General features: G+C 39.9%; 1 protein-coding gene across 1 annotated transcript; it reads left to right on the forward strand.

Moving 5' to 3' along the window:
- The first annotated feature begins 390 nt into the window (after positions 1 to 390).
- On the forward strand, positions 391 to 26,037 carry LOC126346192 (RPII140-upstream gene protein). Its single transcript, XM_050002166.1, has 6 exons — positions 391 to 601; positions 15,307 to 15,472; positions 16,630 to 16,718; positions 16,964 to 17,097; positions 21,047 to 21,161; positions 25,797 to 26,037. The coding sequence occupies exons 1-6, from the start codon at positions 438 to 440 to the stop codon at positions 25,912 to 25,914; spliced, it is 786 nt and encodes a 261-aa protein (XP_049858123.1). The 5' UTR covers positions 391 to 437; the 3' UTR covers positions 25,915 to 26,037.
- The last annotated feature ends 936 nt before the right edge of the window (positions 26,038 to 26,973 follow it).

Consider the following 26,973-nt stretch of genomic DNA (forward strand, 5'->3'; position numbering starts at 1 on the left):
TGTTACTGTTGTTATGATCTTACGTCCGAAGACTGGTTTGATGAAATTCTCCAAGCTACACTATCCCGTGCAAGCCTCTTTATCTCTGAGTAGTTACTGCAGCTTACATCCTTTCGGGCCAGCGTACTTTATTCATCTCTTTAACAGCATTACCTGTGGAAGATTTAAATAAATTCCAGCAACAAATATCAGTCATCAGAAACAAAAGTAACAAAGAAAGAAAGCATGTGAGAAAAAGTAAGCGTTATGTGAGTAGACAAGTATAGCATATACCGCCGGCGCAGCTAGGCGTTTTACTGGTGCGAGTAATTCCCGCACGTCGTTTCACTGGCGCGAGACAACTCCAGGGGGCCATCCTATCTTTGTTGCAGTGTTGCCACTCATCTTTGCTCTTGCTTAGGTTTGGGAATGTGTACCCTAGTCAGCTGATACGGGTAATGTTGCCGAAGTCGCGCGTGGTTACGTTCCTGGGCGGTCTGTTACCGACAACGATAACATCTTTAGACAGTGTTGACAAAGAGAAACATGACTATTTATCACTTTACAAGTCTTCGAACGCTGAAAATGGATGGGATAGAGTACGGATGATGTTCAGCACAGAGTAAGCCAAGTTTGTTATGGATTTCGTCATTAGTAGTAATACGTATATGACATTTACCAAAAACGTGGAAGTGAAACGTAGGCGATAGAAAGTTGACAAGAAAAGAAACTTTTCAACTGTGGTGCTACTGAATAATCTGAATGATTAGATGGGTTGAGCGCTTTGTAAAGGACGAGGTACTAGATGGAGCTGGGAAGAAAAGAAATCTGTGGAACAACTTGACTAAAAGAAGTGGTTCAGACACTCAGATTTATTTTATTGAGTTCAGAAACTGTAGGTATCGTACACACTGATTAGTAGAAGATGTATAATTTCTTTCGGATTCGTAAACTGCGAAGTGTATTGTAGATTATAATTAGAGCGCAGGTTTCAAGAGCAGATACTATTCCAAATGTTGTTAGCATGCTTTCCCAATGCAGGGTAGGTGCATTCACGGAATGACGTACTGTATGTGCTATTCCACCGTGGAAAACCACAGCAAATTTCCATAACAGATTGAACTGTAGTGTAGATTAGGCTGGAAGTTGACATTTTTAGTGAGAGTTTGTGAAGTTATTGAAGAATGTTGTGGTAATTGTTTAATCTGTAAAGTAACACGATACCTATGTCCGCACAATATTTGACACCCTTTTGTTATTAAAACACCAACTGCAAGGAAAATTTGCAGAAAAAAAATTCTTGATGTTTGTGTTGATGATTGTGTATGTGATGATGATAGCCAGATTAAAATTTCACTCTGCAACAGAATGTGTTCTGATTTAAAACATCCTGGCAGATTAAAACTGTGTGCCAGACTAGGATTCAAACCTGGGTCCATGACACAGTTTTAAACCACCAGAAAGTTTCTAGATGTGTGTATTTGTTGAATCCAAGTTCAGGTGACAAAATTTTTGGGAGGGTTAAATACGTTATCGGCAGATGGATGTACGGTGGGTTTGAAAGAGTTTTGAGCACAACAAAACACTTGGTTTTAAATGTGCTTAAAAATGTGTGCTGCTATTTAGGAACAACTGTCATTTCCCAGTGCTTCCAGCCTAAGATAGCCTGTTGGAAAAAGGGTTCGTCCAGTTACGTGTGTATTTTAGTTTATTTTTTTCCAGAGATCACACTTTATAATGATACACATCATATTGCAAATTTATGCATAATAAACAGCACACATTTGCCCAATTCCAACATATCAAAAATCACAGCTACGCACACATACAGTGTAAAAGTGATATGATCTGTAATAAAGTTTTGTTTGAATGGTATGAATGATTGCAAGAACCTTTTTGCCTCATATTTGTTTGAATTCATGTTGTGGGGGAGGAGATACAGTGGTGAGAATTATTTATTTAATAAATTTATAGAATAATTTTGTAGAGTTTATAATAATGTATAAAGTTTGTGTTCTGTTCCATTTTGCAGTTTCTGATTATAAATTCATAGTAGCCTCAGGAGTAAAGGAGCTTATTCACCAAAAAGCAGAAGCATTGAGTTGTCAACAGGCACTCACAAATCGTGCGCGCGCAATGTGCAGTGTTCTCTTCGGCAGGTGGACTAGGCGATTTGTGGGAGGGAGGGTTGAGGGGGAGAGAGAGAGAGAGAATGGAGGCACACAGAGGGGTTTGGGGTGGGTAGCTAATGGCTCGGGGGGAGGCAGCTGCTTTACTGGCTACAAATGTGGGATGGAGAGGTGACAGGTGCATGTGTTTTGGAGCTGATGGGGACTGGTGCACAAGGAAGGTAACAGTAGTAGGAAGTGCTGGATGGGTGGATTGGGCAGGTCTTGGACCTCGATCTTCCACAGGGATATGATCCTTGTGGCAAGGGGTTGGAAGTGACAGTGGCATAGGAGTGGAATAGGATGTTATGTAGGTTGTGTGGGAGACATCACACCACATAAGGAGGGGTGGGAAGGATCCTGGGTAATATGTACCTCATTTCAGGGCATGATAACAGATAATAATCAAAACCCTGACAGTTGTTCCAGTCCAGAATGGTAATGGGTGGCGAGGTTGATGCTCTTTTGTGGCTGATTCTTGGGGGGAGGTTGGAGGACAAGGGTGTGTGAGGATATGGCATGGAAAATCTGTTTGTGGACTAGGCTTTGTGGGGTATTATCTGTCTGTGAAGGGCTTCATGAGGTCTTGAGTATACTGTGCATCTGAGTTCTCTTCACTGCAGATATGTTGTCCACAAGTTGCAAGACTGTATGGGAACTTTTTTTATGTGGAAAGGATGATCGTTCCCAATTGCAGATACTGTTGGTAGTTAGAGAGCTTAATATGGACTGAGATGTGGCTGGAGCAATCAGAGAGGTGGAGGTCAGGATTCAGGAAGGTGCCACATTGTCTTAAGGAGGATCAGGTGAAGTGGATGGGAGAGAAGGTGTCGAGGTTGTGAAGGAATGAGGATAGGGTGTCTTGGCTCTGAGTCCAGATGATGAGGATGTCATCAACGAACCTAAACTATACAATGGGTTTGAGGATATTGGGAGACTAGGAATGTTTTCTCTAGATGGCTCATAAAAAGTTTGGCTTAGGTGGATGTCTTGTTGGTGCCCATGGCTATACCTCAGAATTGTTCATGTATCTTTCACTGAAAGGAGATGTAGTTGTGTGTCAAATAGGTAGCACAGCCATAACAACACAATAAGGCAAGTACACTGAGGTGATAAAAATCATTGGATAGTGATATACACATATACAGATGGTGGTAGTATCATATACATAAGGTATAAAATGGCACTGCATTGGGAGTGGTGTCATTTGTACTAGGTGATTCACCCAGTGTGAATGTGATGAGAATGTGGCTGATCTGATGTGAATGTGGCTACACATTGGGAATTAACAGACTTTGAATGCAGAATGGTAGTTGAAGCTAGATGCATAGAACATTCCACATTGGGAATCATTTGGGAATTCAATATTCTGAGATCTACAATGCTAAGAGTGTGCTAAGAATACAAAATTTGTGCCATTTCCTCTAACCACAGGCAACACAGTGGCTGACAGCTTTCTCTTAATGAGCAAGAGCAGCAGCACTTGCAAAGAGTTTTCAGTGCTAACAGACAAGCAACACTGGGTGAAATACTAACAGAAATCAGTGTGGGATGTATGAGGAATGTATCTGTTAGGAAATTGCAGCAAAATACAAGGTTAATGGGCTATGGCAGCAGACAGCTGATGTGAGTGCCTTTGCTAAAAGCAAAACATCGCCTGTGGTGCCTCTCCTGGTCTCGTGACCATATCATTTGGACGCTATATGACTGGAAAACCATGGCCTGATCTGATGAGCCCCAATTTCAATTGGTAGGGTTCGAGTGTGGCGCAAACTCTTAAGACACCGTGGACCCAAGCTGTCTGCTAGTCACTATGCGTGCTAATGGTGGTTCCATAATGGTGTGGGCTGTGTTTACATTGAACTGACTGGTTCCTCTGGTCCAAGTGAACAAAACATTGACTGGAAGTGGTTATGTTCAGCTACTTGGAGACCATTTGCAGCTATTCATGGATTTTATTTTCCCACACAATAATTTAATTTTTATGGATAATAATGCACTTTGTCATTTGGCCAGAATTGTTTGCAACTAATTTGAAGAACACTCTGGGCAATTCGAGCAAAAGGTATGATCCCCAGATCGCCCGACACGAATCTCATCAAACATTTGTGGGACGTAATCAAGAGGTTAGTTTGTGCACAAAATCCTGCACTGGCAACTCTTTCGCAATTACGAATGGCTATAGAGGCAGTATAACTCAATATTTATGAAGAGGGCTTCCAGCAACTTGTTGAGCTGATACACTATGCTGTGGAAAAGGAGGTCCGACATAATATTGGGAGGTATACCATGACTTTCGCTACCTCAGTGTGTTACTGTTAGAAAATGTATATTTATCTTAAGGCAGAATAACTGATGGTGCACAAATACCAAGACTTGGTTCATCCAGGATTTGAGAGTGAGAGTACATAATAACTTCCGACAAATTTTACACACAGTTTCAATATTTAACACATTAACTAATTTGTAAAGCAATCAAGCATTTGAAGTGGTTTTATACATGGGAGTTGGATTCTTTAAAGAGACAGAATTTATTGGTTGTAACCTAAAAGACTAAGATACCTGCTGAGTTCCTTTATGATGCATAGGGCATTACAAATTAGCGCACAGATTGGTAACCGAAAGCTGTCTCACTACTATTCGTATTCAATTCCATCATTCATCAACTGATCTGTTTCCATCATTGTCATGCATTGGTGGATGTCAGATTAAAGGTCTACAGGGTTGTCAGGTGATTCAAGGACTTTTCTGTGTCACTTATCATTTCTTTAACTTCTGAAAATGATTCGTTGATGCTAAAAAGGCTAGGCAGTATATCAGTTCAAATAGCAGAGAGGAAGGATATACCTCATTAATTATGCTGTGTCGTGTAAAGCACTGCAGTGTTCAAACTAATCTTTAGTTTGAGGATAGCTGTCCATACAGTAGAGGTATCTCTACCAGACATATGCTGTTCAAGTGAGGGTGTCGTTTGTCAGTGAATGGTATGTACAAAACTACTGGTTTTGTTCATGTGCTATTGACTGAGATGGGCCAGTCATAAGATGCTGGACTCTTATTCAAAAGGGCGGCAGTTTAAAACTCAGCTGGATTTGGGTTTGCTGAATTCTTAAGGCAAATACTGTGACAGTTTGTTTGAAAAGGTATGGCCAGTTTCCTTCCTCTTTCAGAGCTTGTGCTCAGGCGATATCATCTCACGGTCATGAATTTCTCTGGAAAAAATATATATTAGAACTCTGTATCATAAGTGTTAAGAAATAAAATATTTTATTTTTATCATAATTTTTGTAAATGGATGACCCTTTGAAAAATGTTCATTTTGTAAATAACTCTTAAAACAGTAGAGAGCAAAAAATATAACTAATAAACTAAAAGTACTGAAGACCCGGCGGATGTTTTGTGTTAAAGATCCCTCTTAGTGTGTTAAAATTTAGCTGATACCCACACACTTATGGGCTTCCTTTAACTTATAAATTTAAGATGAAAATATGAGATTTCAGTTAATTCCTCCAATTGAAAAAAATAGTTTTTTTCTACTTTGGAAAGTCCCAGAACACTATATTTTCTGTCATATTACCAGAAATGACTGGTGTAATTATAAACAGTATCTTCTTTGTTCCAGCTATCTGTATTATATAAATATTATTACTAGAAATATGAAAAATTGCATTTTTTAATGAATCATTTACTTTAAAACCCCCAGTCGAAAGCTTTTGAGAATTACACAAAATATTGTTTGTTTAATATGTTAGTAGTCAGTGCAAACACAGTGGGCAATATTTTTCTGTGTAAAGTGTTAAAAATTTTTCAACATTCTGCATATTTCGTATCTGAATTTCTAGTGTAAAATATGTATGTTGACAACACTGTTTCCAGTGCTCTTCTGTTTATAACAAGTGAGTGGGAACTTGCACATAAACCATTCCGCATTGAGTTTTGTGTTTGGTTTGAACTTTTGTTAGATATGGTGTCAGTGAGAAAACACAGTAGGCTAGTGAAAGAGTGTGGTGTATGGACTGTGAAAAAAGACACAAGAAAATAGTGTTTAAGAAAAGTTAAAAACACTTCAGTTGTTGGAAATCTGTCAGATTTATTGCAAAAATATTTTGGTCCTCAAGTAATGGTATTAGCATCACATCCATTCTACAGGAGTTGCTATACTCACTACAAGAACAAATATAGTAACAACCTACCTGTATGATCATCACCACCTGAATGTGAAACTGAAGAAGACAGTGCAGATGTTTATATTCCTGGGTGTGAAGTTGTTGATGTGTTGAATGTTAGCATTTCTGCTGTAGCCCATACTATATCCCCACTTAAACGTCCAGGAAAGGTAAGAAGCACAAGAAGAAAACATAATGTGAAAATAAAACTGGAATAAATTGAAACAAGTTTTACGCATGCAATGGCTTCAAAACTTTGTGAAGTGTATAATGTAGATGCCCTTAGTGCAGAACCTGGACATAGTGATATGAGTACGAAATATGATGGATAGTTTCAAAACCTACATACTGCTATCACAGCAGCCACCTATACTGAGAAGGTACAGTTATTGATGCTGATGCCAGGTAGCTGCTCTAAGCAACAGATACAGAAATAGATACCCACTTCCTCGCATTCGATATCCAAAGCTTGTGTAATACAGAATGGTTAAAGGTATTTGGGAATGCCCAGATTGTTACTGTGGGCATTCATTGCAAGAATATATGCTTACTGTTGCTCTGGAATATTACCTAAGTTATGTCAAAGATTGCAGCAGGCAAAGCCCTAACAATGCTGACATTATCTCTGTTAGTCAAAATGGTGAGACATTTAAAAAGATATATTACAAGATCAATAAGAGAAGCATACATATCTCCTAATGAAGGAGAACCTGAATTTAAAAATTGGTCTCGCAAAATTCTACTCCATGCGACCGAAATGGGTGAAATGCTAGCCGGTGAAGGGAGTTTGCACATGGATTTACTGCACCAATTTGAAACTTGTTTCGCCATGAGCAGTGTCAGAGGAAAGATGAACACAGAGATGGAGGTGATGCTTTTGTGTGTATGTCAAGAGCTGCAAGATAAATTTTGGTTACAGGAGTGTGCACTGTGTCCTGGTGCTGAAGCGATAACTGTTGAACTATAACCCCTTCAGGATACTGACAATGATGTAACTTATGCATTGTGGGAGGGAGGAGAGTTGGTGAAGAAGTCAATAGAGACAGTGAAGTTTGTTACAGAAGTTAGGCATTGGGTCATGAAAGGAATAGCTCAACATCATATCTGTAGGGTTCAGAGACAGGCCGTAGCACAAGTAAAATCAGCCACATCTCACAATATTGGCACATTAGTTCTTCATGTGGACTTTGCTGAGAACTGGTCTGTTGCTTTGCAGAAAAAAATTCAAAGTTACCATTGGCACGCACCACAGGTATCAATATTTACATGCGTTGCTCATTTCCTTGGAACATCACGTTGTTTGGCTATTGTCAGTGGTGATCTCAATCATGACAGCTGCACATGCACACTATGTTGCCAGTATAATGATTGATGACATAGCATATAGAGCCCACGTATTTCTTAAAGATGTGTATGTGACTGATGGTGCAGCATCTCATTTTAAAAACTGCTCTCAGCTTCGTGAGCTTGGTAAGCACTGTAATACAGGAATTAAGACAAAAAATTGATATTTTCAGCAACAGGTCATGGAAAAAGTGCATGTGATAGGGTAGGAGGTCCCTGTAAACATCTTGCAACAAGATTTAATCTCCATCATGAAGCTGTTGACACTATAAGAGCAGAGGCAGGGTGAAAGTTCAGCCACCCTGATCACTGGCTCCCATATTACAGTGGAACCTGAATGGTTTCAGGACGCATGTGGCCGAATTACAACTCCTCATACGAGAGTGCCCCTTGTGCTTATGTATCCAAGAGACACATTTTCGGGCCACTGATTCTCCTTCTTTACGCGGCTATACCGCATATCGAAAAGATGATCTGACGGGGCAAAGGGCAAAGGGTGGTGTTGCGGTTTTTGTCCGTGATGTGCACCCCTCATCTGAGCTCCCTCTCGTCACCGACTTGCAAGCAGTTGCAGTTGACATTCTTGTGGGTCGGAGGCTCACAGTCTGTTCTGTTTATTTACCACCTCCGGATGCGATTGACACTGAGGCTCTCACGGACCTTATTAGCCAACTCCCTCGCCCATTTCTTCTTCTGGGGGACTTCAACGCTCATAATGTCTTATGGGGCTCTCCGACTACTTGCCCCAGGGGTCGCATTCTGGAAAGTGTCATGATGTCTGAAGAACTGTGCCTCCTCAACTCTGGTGCTCCCACTCATTTCTGTACTGCTTCCGGATCATCATCGGCTATTGACCTTTCCTTTTGCTCTCCAGCACTCGCGGATTCTGCTCTGTGGGACGCTGCAGCTGACCTCCATTCTAGTGACCACTTCCCCCTCTGGATTCGCCTCCTGGATGAGGCTGTGGCATTACCAGTGCCGCCCCGGTGGCACCTTTGCAGAGCTGACTGGACACTTTTCAGTCAACTGGCTGTTTTGGAACACCGTGCCAGCGTCCACGAATGGGTAGACCATGTTGCAGCCGTGATCTCTCATGCTGCTGAATTGTCCATCCCACGGTCATCCGGTCATCCCAAGAGGCGTCCTGTCCCTTGGTGGACCACTGAGTGCCACTTAGCCATCCGCGCCCGCCGTGCAGCACTGCGCCGCTTCAAGTGCCGTCCCTCAGCTGACAATCTTGCGGCCTTTCGGGTGGCAAGGGCGAGAGGGCGGCGGGTGATTAAAGAGAGCAAACGACGGTCATGGCAATCGTTCTTGAATTCCATCTCTCGCTCCACTAGTTCTACGAAAGTATGGGAAGCCATCAGGAGGATTTCCGGGAAACTCAGCCAGCTACCTGTCACGGCATTGCTGCATCAGGGATGTCTCCTCACGGCGCCGAGAGACATTGCCCAGACACTGGCCATGCATTTTGCGGAATCTACCGCCACTATTAACTGTGTTCCAGATTTCTGCCGCTACCGCACTGCCGTCGAAAGGGGTCACTTGGACTTCCGGTCTCTTAATTCTGAACCCTATAACTGCCCCTTCACAATGTGGGAACTGGATTCTGCGCTGTCTGTGGCTCATGATACTGCGCCTGGTCATGATCAAATCCGGTACAGCATGCTGCGGCACCTGTCGCTGCCATCCAAGGAAGTTCTCCTGAACTGTTTCAATATGATATGGTTAACTGGCACGTACCCTGACTCGTGGAGGGAGGCAATTTTGATTCCCCTCCTCAAACCAGGGAAGGACCGAACGCATCCCAGTAGTTATCGGAGTATTGCCTTGACGAGCTGTGTTGGGAAGACGTTGGAACGCATGGTCAACCGCCGCCTGGTTTGGCTGCTCGAGACCAGGCAGCTCCTTAGCCCCTCTCAGTGTGGCTTTCGGAGATGTCGTTCCACTATAGACAACTTGACCCTGCTTGAGGCCGCCATCCAGCAGGCCTTTCTACGTAACCAGCATTGTCTAGGGGTCTTCTTTGACATTAATAAGGCGTATGACACTACTTGGCGCCGCCTTATCCTCAATCAACTCCATGAGTGGGGCTTTCGTGGCCGTCTCCCCATCTTCATTCGGTCCTTTCTTTCTCACCGCCTCTTTCGGTATCGGGTTGGAAATGTGCTATCGGATTTGTACGTGCAGGAGAATGGTGTTCCTCAGGGCAGCGTTTTAAGTGTCACCCTCTTTGCCGTTGCTATTAACAGTATCACGTCCACTATCCGGAGTCCTGCCCAATGCTCCTTGTTTGTGGACGATTTTGCTGTTTTCTGTTCTTCCTCCAGTCTTGTCAGTGCTAGTCGGCAGTTACAGCTTACGATAAAGCGCTTAGAGGCATGGACTGCAAAGACGGGTTTTACCTTTTCTGCAGACAAATCTGTGTGTGTTCATTTTAATCGTTCTCGGCGTCTTTTTACCTCCCCTGAATTGCGTCTGAGGGACACCGTTCTTTCTTTTAGAGACACTGTGAGGTTCCTGGGCCTCACTTTTGATTCCAAGTTGTCGTGGTTGCCTCACCTTAAAGACCTCAAGGTGCGGGCCCTGAAGGCACTGAATATTTTGAAGTGTCTGAGCCATCGGTCCTGGGGAGCAGATCGGGCGCGTCTGCTGCAGTTTTATAGGGCTTTCGTCCGATCGCGTCTTGACTATGCTTGCACCGTGTATGGGTCAGCAAGGCCTTCGTATCTGAAGATCCTTGACGCAGTACACCATGAGGGTATCAGGCTGGCCACTGGTGCCTTCCGTACCAGTCCCATCCCCAGCCTGTGTGCTGAGGCAGGGGAACCGCCGCTCGCCATCCGGCGGAAACTACTCATGGTGCGACGGGTGTGTCATTTCCTTGCATGTCCTACCTCCCCTGAGTACCCTACCGTTGCCCGACCGCCTATGGAACGTCTCTTCTCCAGTCGTCCCAGGGCAACAAAACCATTTGGGATTCGTGCCAAGCATTTGCTTGAGTCCCTTGGTGTGGAGCGTGTGGCCCCCCAACGACAAGGTTTTACTCGCCTGCCTCCCTGGTTGCTCCAGAGGCCCAGCATCCTTTTAGACTTGTCGGAGAACCGGAGGAACTGGACTCCGGCGTTTGTTTTTACCTCCTTATTTTACGATATTTTAAACCAGCATCCGGACCATGTACCTGTATTCACAGATCGCTCTAAACAGGGGGACACTGTTGGTTGTGCTGTTGTTTTCCCTGATCGAGTCGTCAAGTTACGGCTTCCTGCGGTGTTTACCATCCTCGATGCCGAATTGTTTGCAATATTGCGGGCATTGGAGCAGATGAGATGTGTTCCCAGTATTAAGTTCCTCATCTGTTCTGACTCCCTGAGTGCCCTTCAGACCATTCAACACTTGTACCCAGCGGATACGGTCGTCCAGAACATCCATGATGCCCTACTCCACCTGCAACGGCAGGGGAAGGAGGTTTCTTTCTGCTGGGTGCCGGGGCACGTGGGTATTAGGGGCAACGAACTGGCGGATGTGGCTGCCAAAGATGCATGTTCCCTCCCTCACGTTGTTGAATGTGCCGTCCCCCTCCATGCTGTAACCTCCCTTTTGCGTTTTCGTGTTATGCATCAATGGGAAGAGGAGTGGTTGGCAGTTTCTGACAATAAGCTGCGTCTGGTAAAGGCCACTACGCGACCATGGCGTACGTCCTACCAGTCATACAGGCGGGATGAGGTTCTCCTCACTCGCCTCCGCATTGGACACAGTCCCTTCACGCATGGTTTTTTACTCCGGCGGGAGGACCCCCCAATCTGCAGTGCTTGTGGCGTCCAGATTACTGTCCGCCACATTTTACTTGACTGTCTTTTATTCTCTGACCAGAGGGCGGTGGTTTCCTTGCCACCGGATTTGCCCTCTATTTTGCAAGACGACGCAGCGACTGTGGTTAAGGTTTTACGGTTTTGTGTCCTGTCCAATCTGTTGCCTCGGATTTTAGGGAGAAGGTTTTAATGTGCTGCTGGGTAAGGTGCTTTAGGTAAGAGGTCCGCCAGTCACGATTACCTCCTTGTTTCACTTCGGTATCTGTTCTCTTTTCCTTGTGTTTCCTTTCCTTTCTCTTGTTTTGCCTCTGTATGTGCGCATTTGGAACTGCGTCAGGCCTGTGTCTTTTAGCCGTTCTCCTTGTTCGGCGTCCGTCTTCGTCCCTTCACCGCCTGTGTTCCTGTTTCTATGCGCTTGGGCGCTGATGACCACGCTGTTTAGCGCCCGTAAACCTCAAACACACACACACACACACACACACACACACACACACACACACACACACACACACGACACTATAAGAGATGTTACTGGATTTGTACACACTATGTCAACATTAGTAACGTACATGAAATTCTTAATTCTAAATGAAAGTATGTTTCCTTTCCCTTATTGTAGTCTCCCTCTCCCTCTCCCCCCTTTTCTTTCAGAATTAATACCCCACAGCACAATAGGGACTAGAGTATGCCTGTGGTAACACCTGCCTGGAAATTAATACAAGGTTAGTTTTCATGACTGCAGCTTGGCATTCATTTTGCTACCTGTAGGGAATGCTTTACTTGAGATGACACTCTCAGTTTACCTCATTAATTAATCACTTATCTCTTTTCACATTGGTACATTTTTCAAAACTACAGAAGTATGAACCATCTGCAGAGAGAGACATTATTTATCACAGTCCCTCCTATCCACTGTGCGTGAAAACCTAAATCACTCATCAGCTGAATGGCTTAACACTATAGCCCGTCACCCAATTTGGTGCCCACCTATGGTGGGGAAGGAGGGGGGGGGGAAATGTTCCTCTACAGTTGCAGCTACCTGACTGTCAGTGAAGAGATCAAAATGCTGATGCATGAGCTGTAAACTCTTCATGTCAGGCATGCCAAGTAGTAGGTGCATACGCATTCTGGGGCACTAGGACTCACAGAAAAAGGCTACTGTGCCATGTATTGCTAAGGCATGTTCGCACACATGAGAAGGGGTTCCAGTCTGAACTAACTGCAATAAAATGGGTAAAAATAACACACAATGGCAGCCACACTGAAATGGCTCTCTCATTAGATCATTAGCAAGAAATAAGTTTTAATGCAGAGAACTGTAGTTCCATGGTTTGTCTGTTCTTATCAACACCATGGGAAGATGGTCAGATGAGGAGAAGTTGATTCAAGGAATTTGCCCAGTACCTTGTTTGCTCAAGTAATAATGGAGAGTGCTATGGCTACAAAATAACATCCAAGATAGGTTTGCTGAAGTTGCTTTTGTTCAGGAGATGGGTAGCTGCTCTCAATTAATCAAGACACAAAACACTGCTCAGTCAGATGCTCTTCAGTCATGTGTGACAAACTAGGCAACATACCAGTCTCCATTACTCCTTATAAAATATTGAACATAACTTGGAGCTCCCATTTCATCAATATTTCACACTACAAACTGCTGAGGAACTGTACCCTAGTTATGAGTTCTGATGTGTTCACTTTGTTCATCAGGTATAGTGAGGACTTTAGGAAAATAGAGTAAACACCAGCACGTTAATCCTTTACCTTTGAGATGTGCATCTTACCATAAAAGCCTAAGGTAATGATATACAGATGTGAAGTTAAACCCTTCTCCCATGAGGTGTTTTAAGTTCTAAGGCTTAGGCATATGTCCCCCTACTGGACCTGCAGTCTTAACCGAATTAGGCTAATGTACAAAGAAACACCATTCTAACAGCCTCCATATACATGCACTGCGGGGCAACATTACCCTCTTTTGCTAACCACCTCTGCATTCAAAAAGAGGAAAAATGTAAGAAAATAAAACTCTTGGCTGTCTCCTATAGTAAGACACCAGAAGGAAATAGGAGACACTCTGTCCAGTTGACATGAGTTCAAGCTTTGTGGGAGCAGTAATAACACTATCTATAAAATCTGCATGAATATTCAGACAGGTGATGATTGTATTTCAGAGTGGTGCAAAGCTTGACATCTTGAGATAAGTACTGAGAAATATAAGATTGTGCACTTCACAAAACAAAAACCATAGTATCTTGTAACTAAAATATCACTGAGTCATGATTGGGACCGGTCAACCCAAACAAACAATTTGTGGGTACTTGAAGTGGGATGATCACATATTTTCAGTTGTAGGTAAACCAGGTGGCAGACTTTGCTTCATTGACAGAATATTTGGAAAATGTTATCAGTCTACGAAGTAGTTCTCTTGTAAAATGCTTTTTATGGAGGCCTCATTCAAAAGTCATTCATGCACAACCAAGTTACTTGCTGGTGGATGATGGTAACATGTCCAGAGCTCCATACCAGGAATTGAGCTGTGACCTGTGCATGTGTTGGGTCACTGATGATGCTGTTGAGTGTAGTGTGGACAGGAGTTAAATTAAAACTGGTAGTTAAGTGAATCCTCCACTATGCTGTGACACAACTATCACCAGAAACTTTGTATTCCTCTATGGCAGTGCCATGTTTCAGGCTGTACTGAGTCCCTTTTTATAAGCCTAACAGTAACCCCAGCCACCCCCTCAGCCTCAGTTCTTCAAAGAATTGAAGTCTCATGTATAAAACAGCTTCAAACGTCTGATTACTTTACAAATGATTGACATTGTGGTTTGGGATCCAAAACCCTAATTATGGTAGTTTATTAGTTTTGAGTTATTCACCCATTGACTATTTGAAGAGTCAAATCTAAAACTATCTGCAGAATGTTTTGTGAATATAGTTAGTAGTAAAGAAGTAATAAATTAAAATGTGCCTGATGCTGAAGTTTTGCTACATGAACAGTGAAAATGTAGTAAGTGATAAAGTTTTTTCCTGTTGTTGTTTTGTGGGCTGTGTTAGTGGAGAAAAGTGTCAAGTATGATTGTGAAATTATCCGTGAAGTTTGCTAAATGCTCTTATTCTCAAATACTAGATGAATGTAGACTGCATAGTTTGAGCAGTGAGTATTATGGTGCCTCAAGACCTACACACAGTTTCTAACATTAATAACTGACTTAGTGTGTTAAGCCTTTAATGCAAGACTCTCTCTTAATGAACAGATTATGACAGTATTTTAAATTTCTAAATTCTGCCAGGAATTGTATAAAATACAAAAAAAATCAGATTTTTGTTGCCCCTGCTTTTGTTACTGACCTACTTAAGTAAGCATGAAATAACAACGACGTTATGGAAAAAGGTAGATTATCATATAGAGTGGAGTCGCAGGCATCCACAATAAAATGACTGCTACTCATTTTAGCTTTTTGTCAAAAGGCTTTCTTCAGAAGTAGAAAACACACACCGTTCACACAAGCACAGCCCACACACATATTACCACTGTCTCTGCCTCCTTACCCCACAAACAGATTCCTGTTCCCATCAGGTTTATTTACGACTCAGTCCAGCTACAGAAGCCAGACACTGATAATGTATATGTGAATTGTGCTTGTGTGAATGGTGTGTGTTTTCCACTTCAGAAGAAGATAATTTGTCCAAAACCTGAGATATATAACAGTGATTTAATTGTGCCTGTCTGCAACTCAGCATCTTCTCTAAGTGATGAGTAGCCTTTTCACAGAATTGTTATTCTATCCTGGACTTTCCATTGTTTAGTTAAGCATGAAAGTTCTTTTTATCTTTCAGTGAATTTGGAAACATCAGTCCAGAGGTATTTAGTGTTCTGCAGACTGCATTCTTTGGTTCCTTTCTAGGAGGTTGTTATGGAGGCTTCCTTTTTTCACGAAAAGCATATGTGGAATTCATTGAACGCAATCAGGCCACATCATTTACAAGTCACTTAGAAGCAAAGGTAAGCTTTCTTTTTTAAACTGTGTTTGATGAATAACCTATATAAACCAATAATGCTGTTGCTTTTCTTTTTTCCATTGAAGGTTTATATTTGAAACAAATAAGTCTATTCTCATCTGGTTTTGTCTTGCAGGTATCTGTAACCTACTGAATGTCTGAAAACAAGTTACCTTCAGCTCTTGCTTCTACCTCTTTTGTTAATGAAAAAAACCACAGTGTCTGAGAACTGCCGTCTTTTGTGTGTCTGTCACTATCTGATAATTTTTTCTGTGTTCTGATATGTGGTTTTTGAATTTTATTAGGTGGTAAAGGTGATACTAAATTATTTGTACAATGTACAGGATGTACCATTTTTATCTGGTTAGTATGTACTTTTTATAGATATTTGAAGACAAGTTATCATTTAGCAAACAGGAGAGAGACTGAGAAGCAGATACACATATAGTAGAGGCAGAAAAATACTTAGTGTTTGGAGGAAATTCTTTGATAGAGTTGACAAACAAATGTGACCCTCGCATAAACAGCTAATGTTGTCTTCCAGATGCCTACCATCTAGTATTTGAACCTACTAACTGTTATTTATTACACTAACAAACAAAGGGTTGTCTGTGAAAAAGCCAATTATTTACTAACTTTACTGCAGCCATTTTAGAGCTTTCTCACTATTATGACCATAAAAAAATATCTGATTGAATGAACTGTCATTGCTACATTATGGGCAAAGGCCAGTTGGACCACCTAGTTGAAGAGCATGCTGCACAACACATTTGGCTGTCTCCAGTTGCTGCTTGACTTTCCCTGCAACAAGTCCAGCTGTTCTGAGTCTCTGCTAATGCTGCCACCCAGTTGTCTTTCCATCTACACCTATTCTCCCCCCTCCCCCCCCCCCCCCCTGTATTCCTCCTAGTGGGCTTCTTGCACACATATACTTCTTTCATCACAGCACCACCTTTACTCCCATTCCTCCCTCCTCCCCACTCCACCCAGCCCCAATCTATCTTTATATGTGTCCATTTGCTGCTGAAAATCTCTTCCATATTCCATCATGGATTTTCTGTCAGTGCTATAAACAATTACTTGTTTTGTGTTAACAGTTATAGGGTCTTACACAAGCATTTATTGTATTGGCATACTCTTATAGTTCTGGTATTATTACAGAGGCAGTTACAGAACCATGTAACAGTTAATTTTGCAAAAGGTGCACTAAAATGGGCTTGGCGTGTTGGATTTTTTAGCAGTTCATATGTGTAAGTATTTTGATGGATTTATTACATTTCTTATTAAGTATTAAAGAATTTTCTTTCACATTAAAGTCCTTCATTGCAACCACTTCACTTTTCTTCCTTTCTAGTGTATAATTTTTGTAGATATCTTAATATGAGATACTGAAGTTTTTAATGTATGATCATGTCTGTTAGAAGAAAATAGGCAAATAATTCTAACGTAAACAGAAGCTCCATACTATCACATGTTACGATATTCTACTGTCTAGGTTGCTTTCCACAATGTTCCAAACATACCGGGGAGAGTCACGCCTAGTTGATTATGTGGGTGCTGGTGGAATTACAGGAGCTTGCTACAGGTTACATCTTGGTGTTCGTGGTTTTCTGGTTGGAGGATTACTGGGTAAGATTTTATGAAACTTTTGTTTGTTTTTAGAAAGCAGCAATATTATTTACAAATGCTATTTGGTATGTTGTTAAATATTAGTTTGCAGGTGATATATTTTTCCGTGTTTGCAGTAGACATAAATGCTTTGTAAATATTATTGTGGCTATATTTTTCTGTGTTTGCAGTAGGTATATATACTCTGCAAATATAATTATTCTTTTAGAAAGTGCAAAAGACTAATATGATAACTGGAGATTACTTATCAAAAATATATATATAATGTGGCATTAAGCTAATTGCTATTTTTGTGAACTTTGTATATCAGTCACCAATAGTGATCATGTTGTAAATGAACTCGTGAACTCCTATTTGTTATGCAGACATTTTGTGAGCTATGAATAATTACAGTGTAAATATCGATTTGGGTGTAGACAATACCAGTACCAAAGAATGTTATCATTTATGTAGAATGATCATAATTGTTTACAATAAAATTAATGTTCCTTTTAAAAGGAAAGAATTGGACTTCCTAAATCTAAGGCAACTGTATAAAATTATTAAGGACTACTTTTGAAGACTGTGATGATTGGAGACTATTTTATGTAAATGAATCACATATTTTCTCTTTTCTATAGGACTGTAGGATGCTGTATTTGGCTTATGACTGCTGAGGAATACTGAATTGTTTCCTATAGTTAGTTATTGCTTGAAAGAACAAAATGTGAAAAGGGCTTTACTACACTGCAAAATGCGATGCAGATAGTTAAATGCTTTGCTGATCAAGATGTGATTATAATCAAAATTAAACTTCTAAAAGCTGTAGAAGTAACACCGCTGGTCAGAATGGCATCAAATTTCAATGGAATATTATTGGAGAAGGGGGAAAATGTATGTCAGAAGAAAAGGAATTGTATGAAAATTGATCAATAGATGGTGCTGCATGTGTCAGGATATGTAAATGAAAACATACGTCATGTCCACAACCCATTGAAGTTGGTATAAACATGCTGGCTACACAGGTTTTCCTCCTTTGGCCTCTAAGGTTTGCCATGACTGTCTCAATACAGGATTGCGCTCTGCTTGTAGAGCTGTATTACTAGAATGATGACTGTGCACGTGTCGCTCTGCAGAAGTACCGGACACTGAAGGGTTTGGAAAAAGGTATTGGTCCGATGACTGCCATGGGTCTGGAGTAAATGATTCAGAAATTCGAAAAGATGGGCTCTTTTGGTGTGCAGCCTGGTAGAGGTAGGAACAAATTGATTCGACATCAGTGGGAGCAGTGCCCACAGAAATGCAGAGGAGACAACTGGTGGTGTGCAAATGTGCCCAAACATTGGACATACCCATGAGCACAGTGTGTAAAATCCTTTGAAACATCCTTCTTTGCTATCCATTCAAAATTATCCACGTGCACAAGTTGCTTCCTAGTGACCTGCCAGTGAGGGACACCTTTGCTTTAGAATTTCTTGCTCACATAGAAATGGACAATGATTGTCAGTGGAAGATTTTGCGGACATATGAAGCCCACTTCCATCCGACAGGATATGTCACTACAAATAATTGTCAATTATGGGCGACAGAAAATCGCAAATCTACCAGTACCATTTCATCCTGAAAAGGTCACTGTGTGGTGCGGTTTTACATCATCATTTATCATAGGGCCATATTTTTTTGAAGAGACAGGTCCTTCCGGTCGTGTTACCTGTACCATCACTGGTGAGCGCGATGGGTGTCTTTGCTGCTGCACCTCTTCTGAAATTCTCAGCCTCTAGAGGCTTTCTGCTATGGTGAAGAACTAACATTATAGTGTAAAGGCTGCGGAAGTGAATGGCTTGTTTACACACAACATTTCTCTCAGCTGTTGACTGATGCTGAAATGAAGTTTTGTAGAGACAACACTACTTTGAGTGGCACAAGAATGATAATGGAGCTGTAACATTAGGTTTATTCATTAGGAGAGCTTTGCTTGCTCAGCTGACAGAGCATATTTGAGTCTCTCTCAATTCAAAACAGTTTTAATATCAGTCCTGTTTCAGCAAAAACTGTTGCTGAATTGAACACATCGTTTAATAATACACTGCTTACAAAAATGCCTTTACCCTTTGGATAATGTTCAATGATCTTTCTGGTCCTATTGAGTGTGGTGATGTGACAGATAAGTCAGTGACTCCTATTTAGGAGAATCAGGGTTCAAATCCCCATGTGATCCATTAGATTTAGTTTTTTGTGGTTTCTTTCAGTTAAAGACAAATACCAAGGTGATTCCATTGAACAAGACATGCCACCTATCCAAGCTTGTGCACAATCTCAGTGGCGCCATTCGTAAATTTTTCATAAATTTTAATTTTGTTTGCTGATAGTTGAATTATCAAAAAATAATTAGAATCTTCAATTAGTGTATGTGATATGTATTAACTGGGGAATGGGGACACAGTTGTATAGCTATTGATTTCCAGAACTGAAGAGCAATAATATTGCAGTGCAAATGGAATAATTGTGGATTGTACATTAATTTTGCAAGTGCAATTATTTGAAACCACAGAGCAAGTGCCTACTGACTTCTTAATACTATTCTGATAATTTTAAGAATAAATCTGGTTATTTAAATTCTTGTGTGAAATATCTGAACTGTAGTAAATTATTGTTTTCTTTAACAGACAGCTACCCGTTATATGATGACAGCTAGATAAACATTTGAAACTTTGTGGCAGATGAAAACTGTTTGCTGAACCAGAACTAGAACCTGGTAAATGCTCTATTGATTGAACTATTCAGCCACAACTCAGTCCATCCCCTCAACTTTACTTCTACTACCTACTACATCTATACACTGTGAAGGGCATGGCAGAGGGTACATCCCACTGAACCAGTTATTAGGGATTTTTCCCATCCCATTGGCATATGGAATGCAAAAAAAAAAGAAAAAAAACTGTTTAAATTCCTCTGTGTGTGTTGTAATTAATCTAACCGTATCCTCATAACTCCTATGGGAGCAATATGTAGAGGGTTGTAGTATATTCCTAGAGTCATCATTTAAACCCATTTCTTGAAACTTTGTTTGTAGACTTTCTTGGGATAGTATGTCTTCAAGAGCCTGCCCGTTCAGTTCTTTCAGCATCTCAATGACACACTCCTGTGGATCAAACAAAGCCCTGACCATTTGTACTGCTCTTCTCTATATACGTTCAATAGCCGCTGTTCTATTTGGCATGGGTGCCACACACTTGAGCAATATTCTAGGATGGGTCACACGAGTGATTTTATGCAATCTCCTTTGTAGACTGATTACATTTCCCTAGTATTCTACCAATAAACTGAAGTCTGCTACCTCCTTTACCCAACACTGAGCCAATTCATGTTCCTTCTAAGTATTACAACCAAGATTAGAGTGTCCAACTGTGACTCACCAATATTATATTCATAGAATACTGCATTTTTTGTTGTTGTGTGAAATGCACCATTTTACATTTTCATCAGTACCCCAGCTCCTAACTTCCGGACTTCACAGAAGTTGTGCATACCTTGTGGGACTAACACTCCTGGAGAGATACTGTCACAAGTTAGACTGTGAGCATTTGCTCGTGAAAGGCAAAGGTTTTGGTATCAAGACTTGGTCTGGCACACAGTTTTAATCTGTCAGGAAATTACAAATCAATGTACATCCTGCTGCAGAGTGACAACTCATTTTGGAAACAAATATTTGCTTCTCTTGATTTAGCAAGGTGAGCAGGTCCTTCTTTCAGAGTGAAAAAGAGTGGAGAGATAGAATAAGTGTTCAGAGGTTACAACAAGAGTAAAGAACCAATGGAAATAGTAACTTAGGAGACAAATAAAGACATAATAAAATATGTTGTACTTGTGCAGTATAAATAAAATTGTTAAACACTTTTCCTAAAGTCGTCATTCAAACCCATTCTGGGATTTGTTAGCTTACTATGTGTACTTTGTTAAACTTTTACAGGTTGCGTTTTAGGAGTTATGGCTGGTGGATCGTCAATGCTGTTATTGACGGCAGCTGGTACTTCAGTGGAAGAAGTAAGGTTCTGGCAGTACAAATGGAAGACATCGAGAGATATGTGAGTGTTCCGTATTATAAAGCCATAAATGGTAACAGACGTTTTTTTCAGATTTATGGTGAGAATTTTACATAATTTATACCAGTATGGTGACTGCAACACTTATGTCAGAACTTCAAAACTTTTCTTTTCTGGATCATGTGTTTCTTTTGAATATGATCAATCGGGTGACCCTAATTTTAATCTGAACTGCCCACAAAACAATGATTTATTTTGTTAGTCTTTGATAAAAGTCCTTCCTTCCAGGTGATTATATCCATGCTTGTGTCAAACAGTTATTTCCATGCATGCATTGTTACTGCTCAGAGACTTTTATTTAAGGAGTTGTTTTTGTTAGACTCTTAGTTATTTTACCCATGGTTGTAATGAGCAACCACAAGCTAAGAAGTGTGTCTCTCTGGACTCCAACAGTGAAAAGTTTTGTGCATCTCTGCATTCAGTTTTAACTGCAAGCTGACACACCACTTAGTGAAATTAAAATTAATGGTACCGACTGAGTAATATTCAGCCACTTGATGTAGCAGTACTATGTCAGAAAATGTTAGTATTCTGATGGCGGCAGATTAATAATGCATTTTAGGATACCAAGAATTAAATTAAAAGCATACTGCACTAACTTTGGGGCACTGAATAGGAATTTCACTTCTAGTTGAGCATGGGAAGCCTCCTGCACCCATTATTTATGTTGTTTTTCATTTTAAGTGCACAAATTGAAAACCTCATTCACCAGATGGTTTTTGGTTTTATTGAAAAAGCGTTCTCTAGTAGTCACGTGGAAAATGTTTCATATATTATTTTTATTATAGACCCAAAAATTGATTTTCTTTAGAATTCTCCCATTGGAACTACCCTCAAAACAAAAATAAAATACCACTATATGTGCATTCTAAGAAACTCTCAGTGACATGGCAGATGGAAGTAGCTGAATTGATACATTGATAGACTGTTTCCTATTGTCTCTATTTTAACTAGCTAGACATTACGTTTAATTCATTTAACATGTCTGTAACTAAAATAATCAGACTTAGTTACTGTTAACAAAATGTGATATAAAAAACTTGTCTAATGAGTCGCTTTTGCATTTAAGCTGCACACTGTTTATCACAGGACCACTAACACGTATACCAAAGGACAGTTCAAGGGGAAGTGAACATTTTATCCACAAACTATCCCAGCAGCCGTAGTTACTTGCTTTTGCAGATTGCTGGGCAAATTTATTGTAGCATTTAAAAGTTGGCTCCGACTTAATCAGTGTGATGGCCACCTTGCAGTCAGGCACTTGTGAAAGGCTACATACACATCACTGGCAGGAGAAAAAAAACCTTGGATGACCTATGGAAGAGGTGGAAGATAAACAGAGGAGAAGCGGAATTCGGGAAAATGTACCAGAATGTAGAGCTTTCATCTATTCATTCATCAATGTGCTGCGAATACATAGAAAGAAAAATCCCATATCATTTAGCTACAATATAGCAGGTCAGCAACTGGAAGCAATTAATTGAATAAATTATCTGGGAGTATGCATTAGGAGTGATTTAAAATGGAATGATCATATAAAGTTGATTGTCGGTAAAGCAGATGCCAGACTGAGATTCATAAGAAGAATCCTAAGGAAATGCAATCTGCAAACAATGGAAGTAGGTGACAGTACGCTTGTTTGCCCACTGCTTGAATACTGCTCAGCAATGTGGGATCCATACCAGATAGGGTTGTTAGAAGAGATAGAGAAGTTCCAACGGAGAGCAGTATGCTTGTTTACAGGATGATTTAGTAATCACGAAAGCATTACGGAGATGTTAGATAAACTCCAGTGGAAGACTCTACAGGAGAGATGCTCAGTAGCTCGGTACGGGCTTTTGTTGAAGTTTCAAGAACATACCTTCACCGAGGAGTCAAGCAGTATATTGCTCCCTCCTACGTATATCTCGCAAAGAGACCATGAAGATAAAATCAGAGAGATTAGAGCCCACACAGAGGCATACCGACAATCCTTCTTTCCACGAACAATACGAGATTGGAATAGAACGGAGAACCAATAGAGGTACTCAAGGTACTCTCCACCACACACAGACAGGGGCTTGCGGAGTATGGATGTAGCTGTGCATTACGGACTGTTGAAAAAAGGTGGCAAGTAATTTAATTCTTCAGTTACAAATACAGGCCATATTTTTAATTGTTAGTATTTAATGAGGTGGTGTAGTGGTTAAAGATTTCCATTTTTCCCTAAATTATTTAAGGCAAATGCTTGGATGGTGCCTTCTCAAAGGTTACAATCAATTTCGCACCTCATCCTTCCCCAATCTGAGGTAGTGTTCTATTTATAATGAGATCATCATCTGCAAGATTTGAAATTCTCATTTCCCTTTTTTTCAGTTATTATTACTTTAATTACCTGCATCCATAGCCATGTTTGCTGATGTAGTTGTGCTTGATTCTGAGGCTCTAACCCTGCTGGCAGAAGAAATCTTCTTCATTAACATTTGGTCAGAAAAGGAAGGAGTGGTGACGGTGTACAGTTACTGATCACCAGCCTTTGTGTCTGGATTAAATTTCAATCATCTCCATTTTGTCTTACGGAGTGTGAGGACATGTGATACTGTTCATGATGATATGTCCATCGGATGGAAATTTTAAGTTTGATGTCCCCATGGAGCAAGTAGATTATATATTGGTACCGGATTTCATCATACTCATTCCTTTCAACTGTAACAACACAACTGCTTGACAGTGATGTGCAGTAGTTGACACTTTGTAATGGGTCAGAGGAAGGCAAGGCAATCCACTTCTGCTAGGACCTCACCCATGATGGAAATGTGGGATTCATGCATCTGCCACAAATACACATTTCCAGAGAATCTGACTTTAACTCGAATTATTTGAATACTTTAAATTTTTGCAATTACTTTGTGAGTTTGTTAATTTCCATTCAAATGTCATGAGCAACCATTTCAACAATTCATTTGAAATAGAAAATATTTATCCTTATAAATGTTAGTAATTTCAGTTTGTTCATGGCATGAGGAGGCACTTCGTGCTTGCTTCTTTTACTGTCTACCTACTCTGGTAAATGGAGGACAAGTCGGTCACAGATGGAATCTGTCTCTTTACATGAATACACTCTCACATTGTTCAAATTGGTTTGTTGGCTGTCTCCACAAATCACCATCTCTGTTAAATTTCACCAAATGTCATATCATTGGTTTCGGTATTATAAGAACTTTACCCTGATTTTAAAAAGTTCTACAATGTGTTTGAATTCTGTCCAGTAGAAAATACATTACAGTGTTGATCGCCTTTCAGGAATCTACCTGTTCAGCAATATCTTTTTACAAAATATGTGAAGTGATTGGTTTCCCCAGATACAGAAAAGCAAACTAAAATTGTCTCCCAAATTAAAATTGTGTCTTCTGAACAGCTCCTTGTTTATATTACATGATTCTAAGAATGCAGATCTCTGCAAAAATTAAAGTGCACATACCGTATTCAACAAGAATGTTGTTGTTTTCTTTTGCTTTGTAAATAATGATACCTAATATTTTCTTTCATTTGTAGAAATTTAAGTTTTGATATTAATATGCGTCTAGTGTATAACATTGTAAGTTAATGTGTATTTAAACATTACAGCTATGTGTTTCTGACAATGAACACTATAAATATAAGAAACTAAGTGCACTTCATTGCAGTTCTAGTATTGTGAAAGTGTCACATTTTGTAAAAGTGCGCTTTCAGTGTTGATGTATTTTTTGCAGTATGCTAATACTCACATGGCTTTGCATGCTCATGTTGAACAAGCAGCAAAAATATTTACAATCTCGTTTGTCAAAAATACTGTGTTGTTTTTTACAAATATGTCACGATTTCTGAATGTGTTGTTAGACAGGAGCCTCAGAGCACAACTTAATCTGTTGCAAGTGAAAGGAGCAGCAATATTTACGTAAAAATGCACTTCTGAAGTTGCATATTATTATGCCATGAAAAAGCTGTTCACAGTGCAAGTGTACATCACCACTGCCAAAAAATGAAGCTTGATTCCTCTTATTAATTTGTCGGTTTTCAAATATATTTGTCCATTACTTCCAAACGTATGATTTTTGACATTTTTTAATGATGCATACTGATAATATAAAAATGTAAATTGTATTGATTTTCCATGGTTAATCATGCCATTACAAATAGCTGCACGTCATGTGAAAACTGCCAATTTGTAATTGTACTTTTACCCTCTCTTAGGGACCTATATGTATAAGATGTTAATACTTTTTACTGCAATCATAATTTTTGTGGTTGATATCACACAAGCAGTTAACAGTGAAGGTGATATGAAGTAGCAGTTTGGACTAACAGTTTTTCAATATTTATTTTGTTCTCATATCAGTACTGAAGAAATGTGTGAATGGATGAAAAGCCCATTGAGTTCTTTTTTCACTCTGCTGTAACTTAACATTCCATGAAACTGCCATGTGTGAATTTAACTGATGCTGATGGTTTAGTTGAAAATAAAGAATTGCAAGCATAGTTTTTGTTAACAGCTGAGTATGTTTACATTGCTAGATGCCTAGCAGTGAAGAATTTCTAACAATTTTTAATTTTAATCGGCAGTGTCACAGCTACTTTGAATCTGTGTGTATGTTACAGGATGAAGAAAGAGCAGGCAGGTGCTGCCAGAGGTTACGATGATCCTCTGATAAAATGGCATGACGAAGTTCACACAAAGGACTCAAACCAGTCGACTCAGAAAAGTGAGAAACAGTGACTGTAATGCGGAGTAACATGACTGTGATAGTTGTGAATTGTTGATACGCTTTACATTTTATGTGATGTTTTTATAATGCTTGCTCTGTCAAGAGAATAAAGTAAAACCTGTGTAGGATTATAATGGTGTAACCAATCAAATCTCCTCTGTAAAACACCCTGTTACAATGTGAAGTTCATTTCTTCTGGAATTCAGCAGCCACAGAAATAGTATAGCACACATTTAAAGATTGAAATAGTTCTCTATAACGGTAAATAAATAGAAAATTGCTTGAAACAAAAGAAATTACAAAAATTTTTGGTTCACTGTTATTTTGAAATAAATTGACTTGTTACTTATCTAAAAAGACAGCTGTTTTCTTATTATGTTCTTATTGAAATAATCTAGCAGTTGTCAGTTGCTATTAGTAATTGACAGAAATGTTGTTTTATGATTAGAGAATTCAATCTTTAAATTTCGATGAAGAGGCAGAATTTGTGTTTAGTTATTGACTTTCTCGAGCAGGACAAACAAAAAAAAATATGTAAAAGAAGGGACACTACTTCACTTCCGCTATACTTATTTTATTGGTTCACAACTAGTTTCTGCCTTCTAGGCAATTTGCTAACGATTTTTTATGTACAAATAAAAGGGAGCACACTAATTTCCTCCTTGAATAGAAATTGCATTAGTTTAACTTAATAGAAAGATAATTTTCTGCGATAGAAAATATCCTTTATGCATTTAAATGGCATCATCTTACATTTTCTACTTGTTGTGGTTTACATATATGCTGTCTTGTTTGTTTGACAGCTTGACATTTCAATACAGCGAGAAATTTAGAAAATTATTACACTGAACAAAGAATAAATCTAAGCAAATAGTAATAATTTCAGACAACAGTGACTGTACATTTATGTGTATTTTTGAGAAAGTTATTCCAATATTATAGTTTTGTTGTGAGTTATCGAAGCCAGAAAATGTGACTGGAGGAAAACAGGCTGGGGTAACAAACGGATCTTTAGTGTAGCCTGAGATCTAATTAGGTAGAAATGTTAGCTTGGTGTAACCCAAGGTATG

Source organism: Schistocerca gregaria, chromosome 1 (genome assembly GCF_023897955.1).
Source record: "Schistocerca gregaria isolate iqSchGreg1 chromosome 1, iqSchGreg1.2, whole genome shotgun sequence".
Classification (NCBI taxonomy): Eukaryota; Metazoa; Arthropoda; class Insecta; order Orthoptera; family Acrididae; genus Schistocerca; species Schistocerca gregaria.

Bases quoted from the DNA above. Each gene is read 5' to 3' on its own strand.
- LOC126346192 (XM_050002166.1), top strand. From the start codon at position 438: ATGTTGCCGAAGTCGCGCGTGGTTACGTTCCTGGGCGGTCTGTTACCG. The intron at 16,719-16,963 runs GTAAGTATTTTG...TCTACTGTCTAG, and splicing joins TTTTTTAGCAGTTCATATGT to GTTGCTTTCCACAATGTTCC. The intron at 17,098-21,046 runs GTAAGATTTTAT...AAACTTTTACAG, and splicing joins TCTGGTTGGAGGATTACTGG to GTTGCGTTTTAGGAGTTATG.